At 45.7% G+C, this 21,180-nt stretch overlaps 1 protein-coding gene across 2 annotated transcripts in view; it reads right to left on the bottom strand.

Annotated features, from left to right (window-relative positions):
- Positions 1-15,927, bottom strand: part of Hephl1 (hephaestin like 1) — a 63,833-nt gene extending 47,906 nt beyond the window's left edge. The window contains exons 1-2 of one of the 2 annotated variants that reach the window (XR_013107758.1): positions 14,573-15,927; positions 1,458-1,702 (exon numbers count right to left, since the gene is read on the bottom strand). Coding sequence is in view for 1 of the 2 variants with exons in the window: in XM_076926030.1 (XP_076782145.1) it covers positions 1,458-1,702; positions 14,573-14,739 (412 nt within the window). In the remaining variant the exon portion in view is untranslated. The remainder of the gene's footprint in view (positions 1-1,457; positions 1,703-14,572) is intronic. The other variant, XM_076926030.1, reaches the window with a different exon arrangement.
- Positions 15,928-21,180: the final 5,253 nt, after the last annotated feature.

The raw sequence follows: 21,180 nt of genomic DNA, 5'->3' as shown, positions 1-21,180 counted from the left end.
ATATAAATTTTTATATATATATATATATATATATATATATATATATATTTGAGAGAAAGACTGAGCAAATGTAGCCTAGGCTAGCCTCAGATTCATTATATATCTAAGGATGGTCCTCCTGTCTCCACCTCCAAGGTGCTAGGATTACAGGTATACACCATCTTTATGAGATGCTAAAAATCAAACAGTTGTAAGTGTGTGTTTAGCAAGCTTCTGTCAACTGAGCTGTGTCCCTGGTCATGTGGTATGGTATATGTGATGTCCAGTGTTCATTGTCAACTTGATAGAATTTAAGGAGATATGTTTGTGGACATCCCTATGAGAAATTGTCTTAACTGTAACTGAGGTACTTTAAAGTGGGTGGTACCATTTTATGGTGGACCTGAACTTTCCCCTAACGTCAGAGGCTTGTGCTCCTGAGGTAAGGTGATGTTCCTCTGGTGAAGCTAAGAGGTAGAGCCTAAAGGAAGGTCTTCAGGTCATTGAAGAGACAGTGAACCCAATTCTTTCCTCCTGTCACCTTTCCCCCTCTCACCCATGAAGCAAGTGGTTTTACCAGATCACACACTGGATATCAGAATGTGCAGCTTCCTATGGACCCAACAGCTGTAGGCCAATAGATATAACTGAACCTCCCAAACTGGGAGCCAAACTAAATCTTCTCTTTCTTTTTAGGGGTTGGTTCATCTTAGGTATTTGTTATCACAAAGAAAACCTACGACAGTTACAAACATATATACTGGATAGAAAATCTTCATTTCTCAAAAGTCTAGCACAAAACTGCTTCGTTATTCAAATTAACAAGCAATCAAGAAACTCTTGAGGGCTGAGAAGAAAGAAAGAAATGTACACAAAGGAAGCCACAGAAACAGCAGTGGAGACAGGCAGCACTGAGATAGCCATCCCATAGGCCAGTCTAGGACTGCCGATAAGAACAAGCTGCCTTCAGCCAGTGTTTCCTGACACTCCTGAAGGGCATGTAGGAAAGCCAGTCAGCTTGAGGGGGTGTGGGGGCTCAGAACCCTGTTCAGTGTAAACATGAAGAAGAAGAAAAGGGAGGCTGGGGATGTAGCTCAGTTGGTTGCATCCTCCTCTGGCATGGGTGAAACTTTGAGTTCAGTCCTCAGCACCACATAAAACCAGGAGTGATGTTGTACACTTGTAATCCCAGCACTTGGGAGCAGAGGCAACAGGACCAGAAGTCCAAGGTCAGTCTTAACTACATGAGAGCCTGTCTCAAAAAAAAAAAAAAAAAAAAAAAAAAAAAAAAAAAAAAAGCAAGAAGAGATGGAAATGAAGAGAAGAAAAAAGAGAAAAAGAGAAGTAGGGGAAGAGCAGAGGGAGACAATGAGCAAGCATTAGTACCAGTGCACTCTCTGACCCTGACAATGTCAGTAAGTTACTTGTGTGACCAAACAGAAACAAGAGCCAGAGACCGAGAAGGGAGGGAAAATCACCTTCCGAATCCTTGTTGTAGAAAACACCGTGAGGGTGCAAAGAGAAAGGTCTGGAAGCAAAGTTCTTCAGGTGGATAACGATCACATCACCCACTTCTGCCCTCAGGATGGGACCCAGGAACCCCAGCCAGGGGGGCTTGGCGATCTCCGTGGAGTAGCTCCCGTCTGTGAAGTGTCTATAAACCGCCTTCTTGTAGATGCCACCTATCCTGTTGGGCCCTCGCTCCAGAAATAAGGTTGCAAGTCTGGAAGCAAGAAGGAAAACATTTTCAGTTGCAATTCAAGGAAAAAACTGTACAGCTTGTCCTTAAAGGGTCATCAAATGCTTGTTAGCGTTTCTAATTTGGTGTTCACCGTAATCAGTGGCCTCACTAAAATTACTTTTAATTTGCCAATGTGGAAAGGACAAGTCAACAGACACAAACAGTACTCACAACCAAACTGTAAGAAGAGCAAAGTGCTCTGAAGTCTCGCTGTGAATGACACATTATAGGCCACAGGATCCCCATCCAACTTGTGATTGTGTGTGCATGCATGTGTGCATGTGTGTGTGTGTGTGTGTGTGTGTGTGTGTGTGTGTGTGGTGTGGTGCATGTGGGAGGATGTGTGGGGTGTGTGTACATGTATACATACCTGTACACGTGTGTGTGCATGTGTGCATGTGTGTGTGTCTGTGGTGTGTGGTGCATGTGGGAGGATGTGTGGGGTGTGCGTACATGTATGCATACCTGTATACATGTGTGTGTGCATGTGTGTGTGGTGTGTGTCTGTGGTGTGTGGTGCATGAGGGAGGATGTGTGGGGTGTATGTGTACATGTATGCATACTTCTGTGTGTGTGTTGGTGGTGTGTGGTGCATGTGGGAGGATGTGTGGGGTGTGTGTACATGTATACATACCTGTACACGTGTGTGTGCATGTGTGTGTGCATTGTGTATGCATGTGGGAGGATATGTGGGGTGTGTGTACATGTATACATACCTGTACATGTATGTGTGCATGTGTGTGTGGTGTGTGTGCATGTGGGAGGATGTGTGGGGTATATGTGTACATGTATGCATACCTGTGTGTGTATGTGTGTGTGCATGTGGGGGTTATGTGTACATGTATGCATACTTCTCTGTGTGTGTGTGTGTGTTGTGTGTGCATGTGGGGGCATGTGGAGTGTGTATGTACATCTATGTGTACACATGTGTGTGTGTGTGTGTGTGTGTGTACTGGTCTATGTAAACATTGTGCACATTTGTGTGGAGGACAGAGTCAAATCTCAGGTAGCTTCCTCAGTCACTCACTATCTCTTTTGTTAGCGAGACAGGATCTCTTGCTTTAACCTAAACTTGGTGATTCAAGTACCTTGCCGGGCAGTGAGCCCTTGGTGACCTGCCAGTCTCCACCCCCCCCCCCAACACTAAAATTAAAAACACAGACTACCAGTGTGACAAGGACTTAGTAGCTGAGCCGTCTCCCCGACCCCTTCAGCTTCCATTCATCTCACACTGGGCCCTCGACACCTCCGCTGTGCTGTGTAGGTCCAAAAGGCCTCTAACCGAGGAAAAATCAAGTGCTAGACAAAGCTGTGGGAGGCCCAGTGTTAACTGAGTGGCTGATAAAACAAATGCAGGCAAACCTTTTCTTTTTTATATAATATCTGTATTAATTCCTTGAGAATTGCGTGTTGCATTCAATGAGTTTGATCATATTCACCTCCAATTCCAACTCCTCCCAGATCCAGATGCAATCACCTGTCCACTTCCCAAATTCATGTCCTCTTAAAAAAAAAAAAAAAGCTACAATTGTCAAGTCCATATTGCGCCCCTGTATACTCTTGGGTGTGGAGCATCCACTGGAGCATGGCTGACTACCAGAAGCCACAACCCTGAAGGCAAAGCTCTCTCACTCCCTCAGCAGCTAACAGTGAGCTTCAGTTGTGGGGAAGGGCTCCTGAGCCCTTCCCACTTCGTGCTAGAATGGTAACTGGTTTGATCGTGTGCACGTCTTACACAGGCAACCAGAGCTGCTGTGAGGTCACCGTCAGCACTTTTGTCATGCCCCGAAGACACAGTTAAACACGGGTCCTCCCAGCTCGTGGCTCTCAGTCTTTCTATCCCCTCCTCAATGATCTTCCCAAGCTGCGTGAATGTGTATGTATATGTGTGTGTGTGCATGAGTGTGTGTATGTGTTTGTATGTGTGTACATGCATGTATGCATGTGTGTATGCGCCTGTGTATCTGTACCTGTGTGCATCTGCCTGCGCATCTGTCTGTGCAAGCATGCATATATGTGTTTGTGCATGTTCGTGTGTGACACAGATGTCCTGTTTGTTCTGTTGATGGCTGAACACTCCATAGACACATACTCTCTGCACTTTGATCACTTGTGAGTTTCTCCATCTGCCACCGGCATTGCACAATGGAGCTTCTCCTATGAGATCTAACAGGTCAGCCAAAACTTTTCTAGAAATACAAATAGTTAAAAGAAGATGCATGCATATGAGGAAAGAAAGGAAGCATAGGGAGATACCCACAAGTTGCGGACAGAGCAAACAATGAGGGAGAGGTGTGAGGGACAGATGTGGGTTACATGCCAGGTACAGGACTGACAAGTTGAGTCCACGTGGCTACATGTGTGCTTTTGGCTGGTCGGTGGTGAAAATGTCAATTCCAGTTTGAAGACCTTCCCATTTTTCTGGGAAACACTTACCACTCATTGGGTTTGCACAGCACTCCTGACAGGGTAATCACGTTTTAAGGACTCTTCTTATGGCTGTGGTACAGAAATTTTAGAAGAGGCAGGCAAAGGAAAGAACACAATGAGGGCATGGAGAGGCTGAGAGAAGAAAGGAAGGAGTAAAAGGAGATTCCAAAATTCTAGCACTACATTCAACGGGAGCCCTCAGGGTTATTAAATGTTAGTACAGTATCGACTAGCTGTAAGCTCCCAGCAGTCTTGAGTCTAAACAGTGACTTTGCCCACCTTACAGGTATCTCAGAGTGATGACACTAGAGGTCAACATGTCCAGTAGCCAGAAACTCATCCTCTGGTGAGCAGAAGATGGGGACCTTCCAGAAGGCAAAAACATTTAAGCAGACAGAGAAGGAGACATATGAGTGAAGCCAAAGACCCAGAGGCTCAGTCAGGGTGGCTAAAGTCCCCCTCCAGGAAGCCAGCCCTCATTTCCTTCCCTGCCTGGTTTCCTTTCTTCTGCTCCACATTCTCATCTTCTTGCTCTTGGCACACAGCACATCTGTCTGTGTGTGAGACTTACCCCATAGGCTCGTGTGCCCAGCTAATGGTACTATTTGGAGACTGATGAAGCTCTTGGAGGTGGGCTTATTTAGCAGACATTGGACCTTGGGGACCAGGTTTTTTTCCTGGTTCAGCAAGATGTAACAAGTCACAGCCAGGTCCTGCCTTTATCTCATCCTTGTACTAATGGACAGTATCCCTTAGATGGTTAATTCAAACAATTCGTCCCTCTCTATTCTGCTTTTGGTTGGTTGGTTGGTTGTTGGTTTACATTCTTTTTCTGTGTCTAATTTTCCAAGTATCTTTCAAAGTCAATTCAAATCTTTCCCTTTTTAAAAAAAAAATTAGACATATATATTTATTTAATGTAAGAGTATTTTGCCTGCATGTGTGTATGTAGACCGCATGCATGTTTGGTGCCACAGAGATCAGAAGAGGGCATTGGATACCCGGAACTGGAGCTATGGATGACTGTGAGCCACTACATAAGTGCGAGGAATCCAACCCAGGTTCTCTACAAGACCAACAAGTGCTCTCTAGCCACTGAGCCATCACTCCAGCCCCAGATTCTTCCTCTCCCCCTTTCTCTTTATACTCAGTGTTCTCTGAAGATACCAGTAACAGCACTTTCCAAAATGTCCTCTGTCTGTCCTTGTCAGGTATGCTTATCAAAGACAAATAACTTTTCTATTCTAACTCCTACTAATTTCCTAAAGCTCAGTTTTCTCCTGCAAATTCTCTGGAAGCATTGCTGCTTGCTTTGAAACCTAAAATAAGCAAACAAGCAAACAAAGTCCCTCTGAATCTTCCCCTAAACTGCCAAGTTAGAGGTGGGAGAGCACTGCAAGCTACATTTGCAGAAGAGCTTGGGTTGTCATGCTTCAGCTTAAGTATCCTCCAGATGTTTAAGAACGGCAGACATATATTTTTATCTTTTGCTTCATCTCTGGTAATAACTTCTTAGAAAAGGAATCATGGCTGAGGTGCATCACATGGGAAAATGAGGGAGGTCACACAGCTGTCTGCTCTGGAGTTGTTGATTTTTGTCTGAGCTCAGGCCAGACAGGAGGCAGCATTATGCTTCAGAATCTTGTGTGGCCTGTCTATATATGGATGATGTAATGCCTGGCACACAGTTCAATTGCTCTCCTGGCATGCTATGTCTAGGAAAGACTTCTTCCTTGCTCACTTACTAGGGGCCCCTGCTAATCAAATGACACAGGCATCATCCCATGATGCCCAGATCCAGGGGGCAGTGTATGGCCACCATATCTCAGAAGTTCAATGCATGCTATTGTTGGCTTTAGTTTTCTGGGTCTGCCTGTTAATGCCTGCTGGCCTCTTACAGTCACCTTGTCTTTCTTTCCATTACAAACAGTAGCAAGTTAACAACAAAAGCATCTAAGCAGAGTGTAACATGACACTGAAGGCACACTAAAGCAATGGGGTCAGTAAGATGGATAGCAAGAAAAGGTGACACCAAGCCTGAAGACCAGGGCTTGATCCCTGGAAGCCACGTGGTAGAAATGCAGAACTGATTCCCACAAGTTGTCCTCTGACTTTCAAATTAATACTGTCACAAACATATACCACATGTACACGTGAAGATAACATTTGGAAGTGACTTTGAAGGAACTTGCAAAACTTTGTTCAGGGCTGAGAAAAAGGCTTTGATTAGTTTCCTATGATGGAGTTACGGGACAGGTCCGGGAGACCCCCAAGGATTGTGTCCTAATAATAACAGGTGGCCGCTAAAACCAACTCCAGGGAGGACTGGTCTGTGGACCACAGATTAAGCTCCATTGGCTCAGTTGAAGAGAGACTAAGCGTTACCACTGCCTCCCTGCCCTCTCTGCTCAGTGGTCAGCCTCTCCTTCAAGTAAGAGCTGAACACACAGCTTTGCAGATATCAATTGGTTGAGCCCCAAATCACTTATCTACCCAGGTGCTGCCTCACTGTTCTTCCCTGGACACTAGGACATGCCAACCCTGCCCACCCTTGACACTAACTACACCAGTCAGGAAAGCTATCATGACGGTAGAAGCAGTAGCTTCAGGACCTTCAAGTGGGAGTAAAGCTTCCCGGAGAAGAGTAAGTATCCCAGGAGCCATAGGGTCAGAGCCCCAGAAGCTGTGTCTAGCTTCCAATTTACACAACACAACCAACAAGGCAGCCATCTTGTTTGAAAAGTGGAGAGTGCCTGAGCTAGAGAACGTCTAGAAGACAGACATGTTCCTCAGTGGGTCTGTGTAAGTAACAGGGTGGCAAATCTGTATCATATTGGGGGGGGGGTGTCAGTGCCATATTGTCACCAAAACACCAACATTGAAGACCAAAATATGAAGTACAACCCATCCGCTTGAGTGATTTAAGAATGGACACGTGAGAACATGCAAAGAAAGTATCTTAAAGCCACTGGATGCCTGACAGAGACCACAGGCAAGAGTGGGGGATGGGACTGTTTATCCATTATACTATGGGGGTGTTTATTTTGCATATATGAATATATATTTTGTATATATGTAAACTCACTCTCACTGTTAAAAATACTATACTATAAAATGTAAAAACACTCTACTTAGAATAAAGGTCTAGGCTGTATGGCTACACCCTAGGGTTGGTACAGTTTAAACCAAAAAGGAACCATGGATTCCCATGGCCAAACTTTAGATTTGTGTGCACAAAAATATAAACGTATTTAAAGTATTGTTTGGGGGAGTGTTGTTTTGTGTTTTCTTGGGGGGTTGGGAGAATGCTAAGTAGAGCCCCTAATTGAACAGGCTTAGAGGAAAGACTGAGTCACCCACGAGCTACCAAGCTCCAGCGTGGGCAGAGTTGCCTGATAACAACTGACAGACACTGGGTCACCCAGCAAGTCAGTGACAACTTCACTCACTGCTATGCCTCTTCGCTCAGACTGATGGGTAGGAGGTTGTGCAACGGTCCCGGCCACTCCAGCAGGCTTTAGTGAAGGATGTCCCATACTTCTCCACCCTGTCTCTTGGCACACACAGGAGATCACATGAGCTGAGCAGACATGCTCACACACTACTGTTTCTAGAATGTCCTAACCCAAACCCTAAACCCCGCCAGAGTCTTCCCCCATCACCCTCTGGATCATGGATGTTACACCATGACTTGCCTGGAAAAGCCATCAAACAAGAGAGGAGGCAGAGCACCGAGGAGAGGAAAGTGTGGCTAACTTCCCACAGCAGGGCTGCATGTCACACAGCTCAACCCTGAGTGACACAGCGACTTGTTTTGCACGTGTTTAGACAGGTATCAGTCTTGTCCCTCAGTGTCTGACCATGGTTGGGGTTTCTGTAACAGTTGTTCTCTGATGTAACCAGATACTGTCTCACGGGAATCACTATGGACATTTGTCCCATTTTCAGGGCCACCCAATCAGACTTCCTGCCAAACTAGTGGCTTTCATAATTTCCCCACTCTTACCAAATCATTCTTTGAGTAGAACTTTCCAGAGCTTGCTTGGATGCCTCTTGTTATATAGGTCCTGTTCCTGCACTAAGTTAGAACGCTAGGCTCCCAGCACACAGGCTGTCAGCAGAAGTGCCACAGAGCATTTCTGGGTGAGGGTATGTGTCACTGTAAGACCCTCTGCTCCTCTGCTGACAGGAGGGCTTCTGTGAGGAGTGATAGTTCAAGATCAAAGCAGCCAGGACTTTCAGATTCCGGGACAAAGGCTGTTCCTGAAGCCCATGGGCCTCTGTGAACAAGCCTTGTAACCTGGCTGATGGTGAATGCATGGTTCTGGTGAGTAGCCAGAGTTACAAATCATTCCTGTTGATATCCTTGGCATACAACAAAATCTGTGTGACCTGTTTTTGTTTTGTTTTGTTTTGTTTTGTTTTGTTTTGTTTTGTTTTGTTTGGGTTACTTGTTTTTTGAGACAAGGTCTCACTAGGTAGCCCTGGCTGTCCTGGAACTCACTTTGTATACCAGGCTGCCTTAAACTCAGATCTACCTGCTTCTGCTCCCAAGTTCTGCCTGGCTTGTAGTGAACTTTTTGACTAGAAAAACTGAAAGTGAAAAACAAATGAGACCATATCAAAAAAAAAAAAAAAACCAAGAATAAATTTTAAAATAGTATTTAAAAAAAAAAACATTCAAAACGGTGGGGAAGGAAAAAGAAGGAAGAAAAGAAAGCAAGATGCCCGAAGCAAGAGTTTGTTTGAGCATCTACACAGCAAATGTCTGTGAGTACCCAGTGTGTGCAGAAGCCATAGGACAGAAGCCCTGTCGCTGTGAATTCTAGAAGGCAATCCTTCCCAAGAAGCAGAGGCTCATGGGGAGATGAACACAGGAACAACTACTGACTCAGAGAGAGGTATCAGGTTCTCCTGTGAAGGAGTCTACTGTGGGCCAGAAGTTCCCCTGTTAGCAACTGTCTGAAAGCCAAGGTGGGGAATTCAGCTGTCATTGCCAAGGCTGAGAAGCCACACTGTGATAGAAACAGTGACCTCCAGACACCAGTAAGATTGGCAGTGGTCAGAAGCCATCCAATTATACTGAGGTGGGCTTCCAGGCTAGGGTCTGAGGAGTTCGTGGCTCACAAACTGTGTGCACCCCAGCAGAGATTCATCCCCTGAATATTTGGGGTTGATTTTTCCATCACTTTTCATGAAGCAACTGAGGTTTGGAACTATAAATGGAGGCCAAGGTATATCACTCTCAGACCTTGTACTCAAGAGAGTTTACACTTGACTGAGAAACCTACACACTGGTAAGAGGCTCTTATAGTCACAAAAATGAAAACAGGACCATATCAGAACGACCAACACTGGACAAGAAGGGCGGAGGCAGATTCCACATTAGAACTCTGAAGCCACGCCTTCCCTAATTAGATGGGTAATTGTTAACAGCCATCTAGGTTATGTGCTCTCATATAATCCCTTCATTACAATTCCTGTAGTTCTGCCTGAAGCTTGGGTCCTACATTGTCTCGTTTGATTTTCAAGGAAGCCCCTCAGAGTACACAGAACTTGTGTCTTAAAAAATTCCTCAAAGCTTTGTGACCAAGTGTGTCTAGTACTCACGCAGTGTTTGCTTTGATCATTTCTGGTACTGTTTTCTTAGACTAAAAGAGAGACATAGTCACCTCAGTCTTTCTCTTTCCCAGTCTCCAGAAGTCCTTGAGATAAAAGAGTGGTAACCATTCCTTATGAAAACGGAGGTCTATATTACAGAGAATCGGTCTCAAGGTAAGAAACGCTAGACACCTTCAAACGTCCAAGAGACAAGGAACACTGTCCCTTAGGACCCACAAAGAATGTGGCTTTTATTTCATACTTGCAACCTCCAAAACTGGGAGAGAATAAATAGCTGGTTGTTGTTGTGGTGGTGGTGGTGGTGCGTGTGTCTATGTATGTGTGTATGTGTGTGTGTGCGTGAGAAAGAGAGAGAGAGAGAGAGAGAAAGAGAGAGAGAGAAAGTGTCACAGTGTACATATAAAGGACAACCATCTTGAGCTTCCACTTCATTTGAGCTATCTCCCTTTGTTTGTCATGGCACACACGAGGCTAGCTGGCCTTTAAGTTCCCAGGAATTCTCCTGTCTTGGCTTCCTGTCTCACTCAGTAGGAGTGCTGGGATTACACTTGCACACTATCATAATTACATCTGGCTCTATGTGGGTTCTGGGGATCTAACCTCAGGTCTTCACGCTTAAATGTCAACAGATCAACAGCTCCATTTCTCCTGTCCAAGTTCACAACTGATACCAATAGGAAAGAAACTTGAAGGTTGTTGTTCATCCAAGACCAGGCACTAATGAAGTGAAGCTCTTCCCTTTGTTCTAAGGAATCCTCTCTGCCACCTTCTTGTTCCCTCTATCAGCCTTTCTTTCGGACAGATGAACATCATAGGCCCTCCACCTAGAGCCTATTCAAACTCTGCCCTACCAATGGGCTGCTGTGGGGATGGTAAGGTGAGCTTTCTCTAGTACCCTCTCCAATACTGAGGCTTTGACAGAGACCAGCCAGCATCATGACCATGTGCACCTCACATCCCCAGACAGCCCTACATTCCACTGGGAAGAAGCTGCACACACAGCACCTGCCTAATGAGATCTGTGGGAAAAACTCTGGCTTTAACTAAGATGACCCACTCAGCTCCATTAAAGACCAGGCTTTACCACTGAAGCACAGTCACGCCTTAATTAAGTTCTTTATGAGGCCCAGCAGGCCTGGCATAGATGGATCAAAATGCTGACAGTGATGCCAAGCAAATCAAAGGAGCCGGTGTCCCCATTCCACCCAGTGAAGAGGGAGAGGAGCACACAGAGACAATGTTTCTAAGTAAAACACACTTCTGAAATCCTGTATGTTCTAGGAATCATTCGTGATTGGCACTCTAAGCTGTATTTTTGAACGCTGTGACCAAGCAGAGGCTTGGCTTTAGGGTTCCGAATGTCCTTGCACTGCTGAAACCTTGACACTCACTCTCTTTTCTCCTATTATGTTTTCCTTTCTAATTTTTCTTATCCAATGGGAGATCAGCCAGGGGGAGCTACGTAGATAAAGCAACTTCTTTTGATTCCAGAGATGTGAAGTGTCTGGCTTTTGGCCTGCCACACATGGTATGGCCACCAACACACGGTTCTGGTGAGAAGGGTTAATGAGTTGGGCTGTTCCCTTCCATCCTCTCAGAGCTCCGACTTTGGCTTTAGAGGTAAGGGGTGAGTGGAAGAAGAACAGCCCATGTGTACCAGGAGGACCCCAGTCCGGTTAGAAAGGAAACAGATCCACACAGGGCTGTAGGAGAGAACTTTATAAACAAGGAGTTGGCCGTTGCAAAATACGGCAGGGAGCCTGAGAAACAGGCCAGCAGTTAAGAGCATATATTGCTCTTGCAGAGGATTTGAGTTTGGTTCCCAGTACCCACGTGGGTGGCTCACTACTGCCTATAACTCTAGCTCCAAAGAATCCAACACCCATGGCCTCTGATGGCGCCTATACGTGCACTGCCCACTCACAGACACACATTTTTAAAAATCTACTTTTGAAAATACATGGGGAGCAAATAAAATAAAATAAAATAAAATACAGAACCCTCCCAAAACAATCACATAGGCACACTCTCGTTCCTAGGTCTTCTGAGCCTTCGATTTCAAGGCTGGTGGGAACCGAATCGCTCTAGAATTGGAAAACTAGGTAGAATTTTTCTTTTTTCGTTTGGTTTCAAAAATCAAATCTGATGCTCAAGATTAGGGATTCATTTCAGTTCTACCCTTAGCCATATTTAGAAAAACAATACATAGTGTGGCATGTTCAATGCCACACAGCAAACTGAGGCAGCAAAAACTAGAACTCGGTTCTAGATTGTTTTTCAAGATTGCTGTACTATAGTGGAACATTGGGCACACGGCTCCCTGGGGCTTCTGAATGCTGAACACTTGTCTAAGTACCCCAAACAATGGCCTGCCAAGATGGAGTCTGTCCATCCTGATGAAGGGACTTGTTTTTGCTTTAAATATACAGTGAGATATTGTCACTGAAACGGTTCTGTGGAAAGAAGGTTATTCCATATATGTGGATGGGCATTCTCCTCTGTTGCCATGGTGCTTGAGCGAGTCCAGAGTGTGACTGATGGGCTCATATATGTTCTTCCACCATGACCCGAGTAAGTCCTAGAGACTACAGTTAAGTCTGCCAACTACAAAGATACTCATTAGTGACTGTCCCTGAGACATCTGCCATGGCTTGTAACTCTTTTGTAAGCACCATGGATTGATTAATTTGCATTCCCCTTTCAAGAGAGAGCCGTAGTTCTTCACAAAGATGACCCTCTGTAAAAATAAAAGCCTTGAAACCCAGCTATCATCAATGTGACATCATCGTGTGCCAGCTGCTTCCAAAGCCAGGCACCCACTTCTATCTAGTTAAAACTCTGTTGTGAGGCTGCCCCACTCAGATCTGGTCCACAGAAATGGCTCCCACATGTCTAGTTTCTTTTTCACCTAAGAATTCTCATTCATGGCATTGCCCTTTATTAAAGGCACCTTCTTCCTATTGCAGAGATTCACAGAGAGACCCCCTTTTCTTCTTGTCTTATGGAAATTTAGTCTTGAGCATTTATGTTATTTGGAGGTTTTACACAAACGCAGGAAGTCGGTGTGGCCACTGACCATTGTGTGGGAAGTCCATTTGTCCACTGAACATTCAGGACCATTTTCAGCTTTTCTGAGAGGGCAGCAGGTGAAACGAAATGCACTCTTGAAGACTTTTCTAGAAAGTTCATGCCACTAAGTTCTCTCCCTTCCTTTAAAGCTGGGTTTAGCTGGGGACGAAATGGTCAACACTTCCAAGAAGTAGGTAGCATGGAAAAAGGAAGCGTGAGCCCTGGGACCCAAGCCAGGTGTTTGGTGAAGCCATTTGCCTACTAAACCACAGTAAGTAGTCAACCCCAGAGCCTCCTTCCTGGTTGAAATAATGGGAGTAATTAATGACATTCGTGGGCAGATATGCATTTAAGAGTCCCTAATACAAGTCCTGGGTCAAAAAACAAAACAAAACAAAATAAAACCCACCACTATACTGCCCACATCACGTTCCATGTATATATGTTGATAGTCTAATGCCTTATAGCTAGTTGTTCACACTGGCCCATTTCCAGTGACTTCTCTCTCTGTCAGCAAAGCTCTAATTCCAGAGATAGGGGACTCGTTAATGTCTTGTTCATGTGTTAAAGACCACTCCATGATGGACAAAAGTTGGAGGACAAGAGTGTATCAAATACTTTGTTTGGAAATAATCCAACAAAAAACTTTCAATACAAAGCTCAAGAAAAAAAGCCTCTTTGTCCACCAAATTGGCAGAATCCTCATTATTTTTTTTAGAAGACAGGACAAGACTGCCACCATTGTGTTAGAATGGTGGGAAGTTGAATATCAAAGCCAACTGGATCTTAGGTCTTTCCTCTAGACAGAGTTGGCTCTAGAAGATTTACTGGCAGATCCCATGCCATTCCTGAATTTAAGCAAATAATCTCATTTTTAGGAAACAGAAAGTAGATCTTGAATATAATGGGCTCTGGGTATCAAGAAGGGAGTATAAATTCAGTTGCCAGATCTAAAACACCGAGAACCACAAAGTCGAAAGCACCCCGGCACAGTTTCCAGAGCCAGCAGATGACTTCAGAGAAAGACCACCAAACAAGTAAGATGTTGGAGACACTGAGCTCTGGAGGGGAGAGATGTTCCCTGCTAAACTTAAAAGCCAGAGATGCTCCAGCACCATCTTCAACAAATGTGTCATGAGTTCCAGCATTGAGAAGGCATTGGCCTTTGGGATGAGGGGACCAAATGGATCAGTGAGTCAATTGAATGGCTCAACAGAAGAAGACCCATTTTTAGATAGACTCACAGGAAGCTCTTCAAATATGGCCACTTCTGTTTTAACCACCCTCGTTTTACATCTTACAACACAAAAGGGAAGCAAGATTGCATACAGCCTGGTAAATACTCCACATTCCCAAAACACCACTAAGGAAAACAGCTCTGACACTTACTTCTTGAATTCTCACAAATTTACCTTTGTTTTCTTTTTCTTTTTTTTTTCCCCCAAATCCTTTAGAAGTCCCCAAGGAAAAGCTACTATTCAAAGCACCTGGTAGCAGATGTCTCTTCACAGTCAAGAATAGCAGGTGGCTCAGTGAGAATATAGCGAGATGAGGATTTCTCTCACAAGTTACAGACCTGCCTGGTGAAGGATCCTCAGGCAGAAATGAAACCTGCCTTTCCACCTAGGTCAGCTCACCTCCATCATATCCACCAAACGAACACAACCTCCCTGACCCAGAGTTGCAAAGAGGTCTAACGAGGGAGCCTGTGAGGACCCTGGATTCACTCACTTGTCTTCTGAGAAACTCTTCCCAGTAATAACATCCTTCCCTTGAGGCACATAGTTCCAGTATTCTTCCACAATCCCAATGTAGTATGTTCTGGTGACTGCACCAACCAGTCCAAGCAGACCCAGGAACTCGAGAAGGATGCAGCCACCCGGCTGCTTCAGAAACATTTGTGAATGTAACTCCGGCAGGGAGCCTGCAAGGGAGTCAACCTGTTGATCCCTCCCCCTCACTCAGAGCGAGTTATAAATAAGGACTAGACTGGACTGGCCCCTCCTCCTCAGGTAGCTTGGGGTTGGGACATGGGCTGACACTTGTGCAAGCAGACCTCCCTCACTGGGAGAGCTGCTATGACGACAAATTTGCGAGCCACCCAAGAGATGCATGACTGGCTTATTCATTCACACTGCCAAGCTACACGGGCTTGTTCCTGAGAGTTTTGGGTATTCTGTTCTATATGAGTCATTTGTCTTTCTGAGGAACAGCAGGGAAAACACCTGAGAGATAGGTTCTCCCCCACCTCTCCTCCTTTTCTCCACACCTATTTCAGAACTTTGTACACCTGGAAAAGTGGGCTGGCCAGAGTGGACCATCAGGAAATAGTCCAAGCATGGAAAAAAGTCTGATCTCTCTTGGGATGGCAGAAAGGATGATGTAATACCTTCTGGCTTGTTTTATGAGGCTACAGGAAACACTCATGTCAATGCATCAAGCTCTAACAGCACCATAAACCCCACTACCAACCCATCAACTTTCTCATCTCCCCGAAACCCTCTCAGATCCCACCAGCAACGCTAAGGGGCTTGGTTGCCCTAGTCAACCAAGAGCTTAGACTTTGACACCCCCTAAATCAATCATCGTTCCTCGTGATGAAAGACAGAGTCAGAGAAGGAGGTCCTCTCCCTCGGGATCACAAAGATAAATTTCAGTAGCAGATCTTTGAATAAAAAGGTAATGAGAGTGCTTCCCCATAAGCCTTAAGAGGTGACCTAGAATCTCAGTGTTGAGAGAGACCTTGTCCAGCCTTGGAAGAGAGGCAGTCCGGTCACGCACAGAGCTGTTCCTGAGCCAGTAACTTCAGTGTGAAGCAAACAGTCTCCAAGGCTCTATCTGTGAAACAAGACTGAGGAATTCTCCAGAAGATTTAAGAGGACAACGTCTGCCCACCTCCAGCCCCAGCACACTAGAAGGTGCTCACTAGCCACTGACGTGGTCCTCATCCCCATAGCACTGAGAAACCACACAGTACTGTCCTAGGTCTTACTTTACTTCTGTTTCCCAAAAGTAAAATATTCCAAGATTCTTTTCTTCCTATTTTTCTTGCCAAAGTTCTACCCGCCATGCCTTCTGTAAAACAAGTGTGTACCTTAGCGATTCCACAGCACGGGTTTTATGCATTATCTCTCCCAATAAAATGTACACTGCGTCTACTGTTTCACAGCAAAGTGCTTCACATCTCAGATTTACTAACACCACTCATCTCCCAGTAGACTAATTCCTACAGCATATTTTTCTTTCACTCAAATCTACTTCTGACTCTATGATTCTGGAAGCTTCCATGGAGTTAGAACAGTTACAGCCAGCGAGCGTGCGTTGGCGCACGGCTTTGGCGGACTGTGCCCGACTTTCCTAGTTCGAATCCCTCCGCGGTCTCCCCGTGTGACTCTCAGCCAGTGACTCTCAGCGAGTGACTCTCAGCGAGTCTGGGGGGGGGGGGGGGGTGGTGAAAAAAACTTTAAAAAGTAAGCGACCGGCTTTGGTGCCCGCCGCCAGAGGGCGGACTTCCGACTTTCCAAGTTCAAATCCCGTGTGACTCTCAGCGAGCATCATGGGGGGCGGGGGGGAGAGAAAAAATAAAAAAAAGAACAGTTACAGCCACTCTAGAGAACTCCAGGGAGCTGTGCAGGGAGTTGTGAATACCACCTTGACAAAGAAGTGGAGGCCTTTGAGACATGGAAATGTCCCAGCCAAACAAATTCTTATTTATAATCCAGATCAGGCTGCTCTGAAGCTACCACAAACCTTCCCCAAACAAATCCCATGGGGATAAATTCTTCCAAACAACAGAAACAAGAAATATGTATCAAAAAGAGAAGAGTTAACCTTCCGACTCAGAGTCCAGTGCTCAGTGAGCTGCTGTGATGGTGTCTTTGGTTCGAAGCCACAGCTCCAGAATGGATCTTGTCCCACGCCCCAGTCCTAGTATCCTAAAGGCAAGAGGGCCCAGGGTTCAAGGCCAGCTGCCCTGGCTGCACAGATAATTCTAAGCCAGCCTGCTTTAAAAGGGGGCGGAGCTATCTGCTAGAATAGAACATAGTCACTGAAGGACAGATGACAAGGAAAGAGTCTGTTTCAAACGACAAAATGGGATGCCTGGAATACCGTTTGAAAACTTTTCACCCCAAGGCAATAAATGTTCTGTTCAAAAGGCATCTGTATGTCCCAAAGAAAGGAACCTGGCCTCAAAGGATTCCCTGGTACCACAGTACAGAAGAAAACACATAGTGTGATTGACAGGACAAGATGTGGGTACCACAGATGTCAAAAATCCAATTAGAAAGCCTGAGAATAACATTCACAAGCTGAAAGCTCAGCTGGGCAGAAACATAGCGTAAAACTTGCTATTTATCCTCGGATGGCTGGAATAACCCTCTGTTCTCCACAATAAACTCACTGGGGCGGATCTACAATGGCTTGACACCACGCATCTCTCTGAAATACAACACGGGTTTTTACCTATTTACTGACACTTTACACAAGTATAGAATGGATGTTGGTCTTATTTACCTCATTGACCCCTCGCTATCCCCGGTCCTACTTGAACCTTTCCTCCCAGCAAGTTCACCTCCTCCTTTCAAGTCTGAGTCTAAGCCCCTGGGTTTAGTTAGGGTTGCCTACATGAGCATGAAGGCGGGCAACTAACCAGTGACTACACCATTGAAGAAAATGACTTCCTCTCCTCCAGTAGCCATTAACTGGCTCCTCGAGTATGGGTGGAGCCTCTCCTTCCCCCACCCATGATTAAAAGTTGACCGACAGGTGTCATCCTAAAGCTCAGGATGTTTAAATAACATGTTTGGCTCAAGAGCAGCCAAATCAGATCAGCCGTGTTCTAGGTAACACCTTGGTTGAAGAGTCCCTTTTACATTGATTAATTGGTTGGTTGATTAATTGATTGACTGACTGAGAAAGGTGGGAAAAGCTTGATGTAGCCTTGGGTAGCCTGGAACTTGCTATGTAGACCAGACTGGTTCTGACTCATACAGAGCCACCTGTTTTTGCCTACCACATGCCCGGTCTGAGGTATCATTTTAAAATAGCAGTTATAAAAACCTGCCTTAATACTACCTGCATTTTAAAAAGAAATAGATTAATTCTCCTTCAGAGATTCCTACCGTCCCAGATTCTAACCATGACCGTCCATCAGCCCAGTCTTCTTGTCGCTATAGCAGACCATGGCGATCCTGACTTACTTGGGAGACCCTCTATATCTCTCTTGTGGAGACCCAAATTCCTAGCGTCTCTTACCTGTGCCAGGGTCAGCTTTCCAGTGTGGGCAGAACCAGGTATCTTCACTGCTTGAGGGTTTTCAGTGGCTCCTGTGGCCTCAGAACAAGGGCTAAAGGCCTTGACTTGAGTCTAAAGCTGATGGAGACGTGGTTCCCAGGGACAAGGAATTTCTTCTCATCCTTACTCCACTCTGATGGCAACCACTGTGCCCTTCATCTGTGCTCCAATCAGAGCAGAGGTTATTGGGCATGCATTTATCCAGGGCACAGGAATCACTATTATCTATTCATCTGCCTTCATACACATGTAGCACAGACTTCTTATGGACAAAGACAGAGCTTTGTTCATTTGTGTGTCTTAGGAGTCTGCCCGTGTAGACACTGGTAACGTGGGGAAAGCATGCATATATGAATGGACAAACACTGGGTGCTTACAGTAATGCAGTTGCATGCAATATAGCATTTTATATGAGTCAGCCTAGACAACAAACAGAAACACTCAAAATGGACTTAACAGAGAACAGCCAGGGACCTGCAAGTCTCCGTTGTCACATCAGGTCACATACAGATTCCATCAGCTCCTACATGAGGCTAAAGTTGAGGTTAATCAAAGGGACACTCCCCTCCCCCTCCCTCTTTTCCTTCCTCCCTCCCTGCTTACTGCTTATTCCTGGTAGTGCTGGGGATTGAACCCAGAGCCTTATACATGCTAAGCATATGTTCTCTAGGTACCTAGGAGGATGGCTTTAAATAATAGAAACAAGGAGACTTGCAAAAAAATTTTTTTAATCACAAACAAAAATTCATCCCAAGGTATATGAAATGGAGTTACCTGTATCCTGTATCAACCTTAGAATAATAAATAAAATCTGGAGACTGTGAGGAACCACCACATGCATATTTGCTTGATAGCAAGAACAGATGACAGGAGAGACTGCCAAGACCACACACTAGCACAGAAGAATACTTCTGCAGGGACATCTGCCTAGTTGTGGTCTAGTGCCACCTTTTGTGTGACATTACTGTTTCCTCCTGTGATAGGGTGGCCTGGCTCTGGCCTTGGCTTCCTGTTCAGCCCAGTTCTACCATGTTCTGAGTGTGGTGACCTTGGGTATGGGATCAGATTTGAACCTTGACTCAGCTCTTTTCTGCATATGTGGTTTTCTCTGAAGGCTTAAGTTAAGCAGTTGTTCACCTCCCTCTGATTTAGTGTGTAGTATCTCCCTCATAGAGTATTACGTTTGCACAGTAATACTCTATGAGTAGTCTTAGTTCTTTATCTAATGGTGTAACAGCATATCATGACTAAGACAACTTATTTAAAAAAAGCATTGAATTTGGGGCTTTATGCTTCTACAGGGATAAAGTCCAGGACCATGGTGGTAGGGAAAATGGCAACAAGAACAAGGAGAAGCTGAAAGTTTACATCTGATCCACAATTACAAAGTGGGGGAGGAGACACACACACACACACACAGAGAGAGAGAGAGAGAGAGAGAGAGAGAGAGAGAGAGAGAGAGAGAGAGAGCTTGAATGTACTGATTAGGACTGCTGTGGCCCTTTGAAACCTCAAAGCCCAGCTCCAGTGACACACCTCTTCCAACAAAGCCACACTTCCTAATGCATTCCAAACAGTTCCATCCACTGGGGATCAAATATTCAAACATCTGAGCCTATGGGCACCTTCTCATTCAAGCTGCTATAGACAGGATAAAAGAGAGACAGTAAGTCAAGCAGAATGACTCAGCTCATACCCTTTCCTTGGGGGAAACACTTTATCTGACAAGTGGGGGTGCTAAAACAGAATGGTCAGGAGATTTTTCTCCCCACACCCAGAAATGATGGAGTCCCTTTAATCTCCAAAGCCAGCCTTCCTACATAGGTGTCCAGGCAAGAGAAGAACAGGGTAACAGAGAGTAGCTACGGGTGCCTGCTTCAGACCACTTATGGAAATCCACTCTCTATAAAGAAAAATGGACCCAGGCTATTCACACACCTATCCACTGTATTAGAACGCCAAAATGGCCTCCGGTGCAGCCTGTCCACTCCTGACAGTCCAGATAAAACCCTAAGGGTCACAGAAAGCCACAAACTGTCCGCAATCACACCATTCTGCCCCACTCCTCCATTTTACTCCCAGCCACCTCCCACCCCACCCTCCACCCCCAGAAAATTCCTTCCCATCTCCTCCATCCTCCTGTGTGCTTCCTCAAGTTCCTGCCACGCCCAGAACATCAGCCTCCACCCCCAGTTTAGTCACTCCTTCCAATGGCTTCCTCTAGTGTAATTATTCCTTCCCCTGGCTTCCTCTGGCTTCCTCTGCAGTGGGTGGGCTAGCTTGCTCACTTTGTCTATCCCCTTGATGGCTTAATTAGCACTCTCCCTTACACAGTGGCGTCTCCTTGGAAACAGCAGCTGCCCTGTCCTCCAGCACCTGCCCTTCTGAGCCAGAGGTCTCAGTTTAATTCAAACGCAGATTCAGCTCCTGGGTCACCCAGCCTCCACCTGCCAGCTCTGCTCCCCCATCCCCCAGCCTTCCACCCACCCACACCCACACCCCCATCACTCTATGTCTAGACTGTTGCTCTTAACTAGGTTCTCCTCCCCCACCTCCCTAACCCCCCACCCCCAGGCTTCACTCCAATTCCCCTGGGGATGGAGAGAGGCACTAATTTTCTTACCCTGATCCCCTGTTGCCATCTTCCCCAGGCTGGGGTGGAAGAGCCAGCTTTGCCCCATCTTCACACCCCAAGCCGGTACTATCTTACCAAGTTAAGGAAATTAAACACCCATCTCTGAATGTTGGGTGACCAGCGCAGAGCCAGGCCTGCAGCGAACCCCAAGAAAACAGCATTATGGACAAAGTAGCACTTGTAATGAGTGAGGCAGTGTGTTAACTTTCTCATGCCTCATCTCTTTTATCCCCTGAAAACGCAATAGCCTGTGAGGGAGATGTGACACCATTGAACCCCAGGGAGGTCTCACACACAGTGAAAATAGCTGAGTCAGAATTCAACTCAGAGGCTCACACTGCAGACCCCAACCCTGGCTGTTGGTACATAATAGCTCTGAGTTATCCTGCAAGCCAAGCCCAGGCTGCCC

Source organism: Arvicanthis niloticus, chromosome 27, assembly GCF_011762505.2.
Source record: "Arvicanthis niloticus isolate mArvNil1 chromosome 27, mArvNil1.pat.X, whole genome shotgun sequence".
NCBI classification, from domain to species: Eukaryota; Metazoa; Chordata; class Mammalia; order Rodentia; family Muridae; genus Arvicanthis; species Arvicanthis niloticus.
Note: the sequence above shows the minus strand (reverse complement) of the source record. Positions and strands in the feature narration are given on the sequence as shown.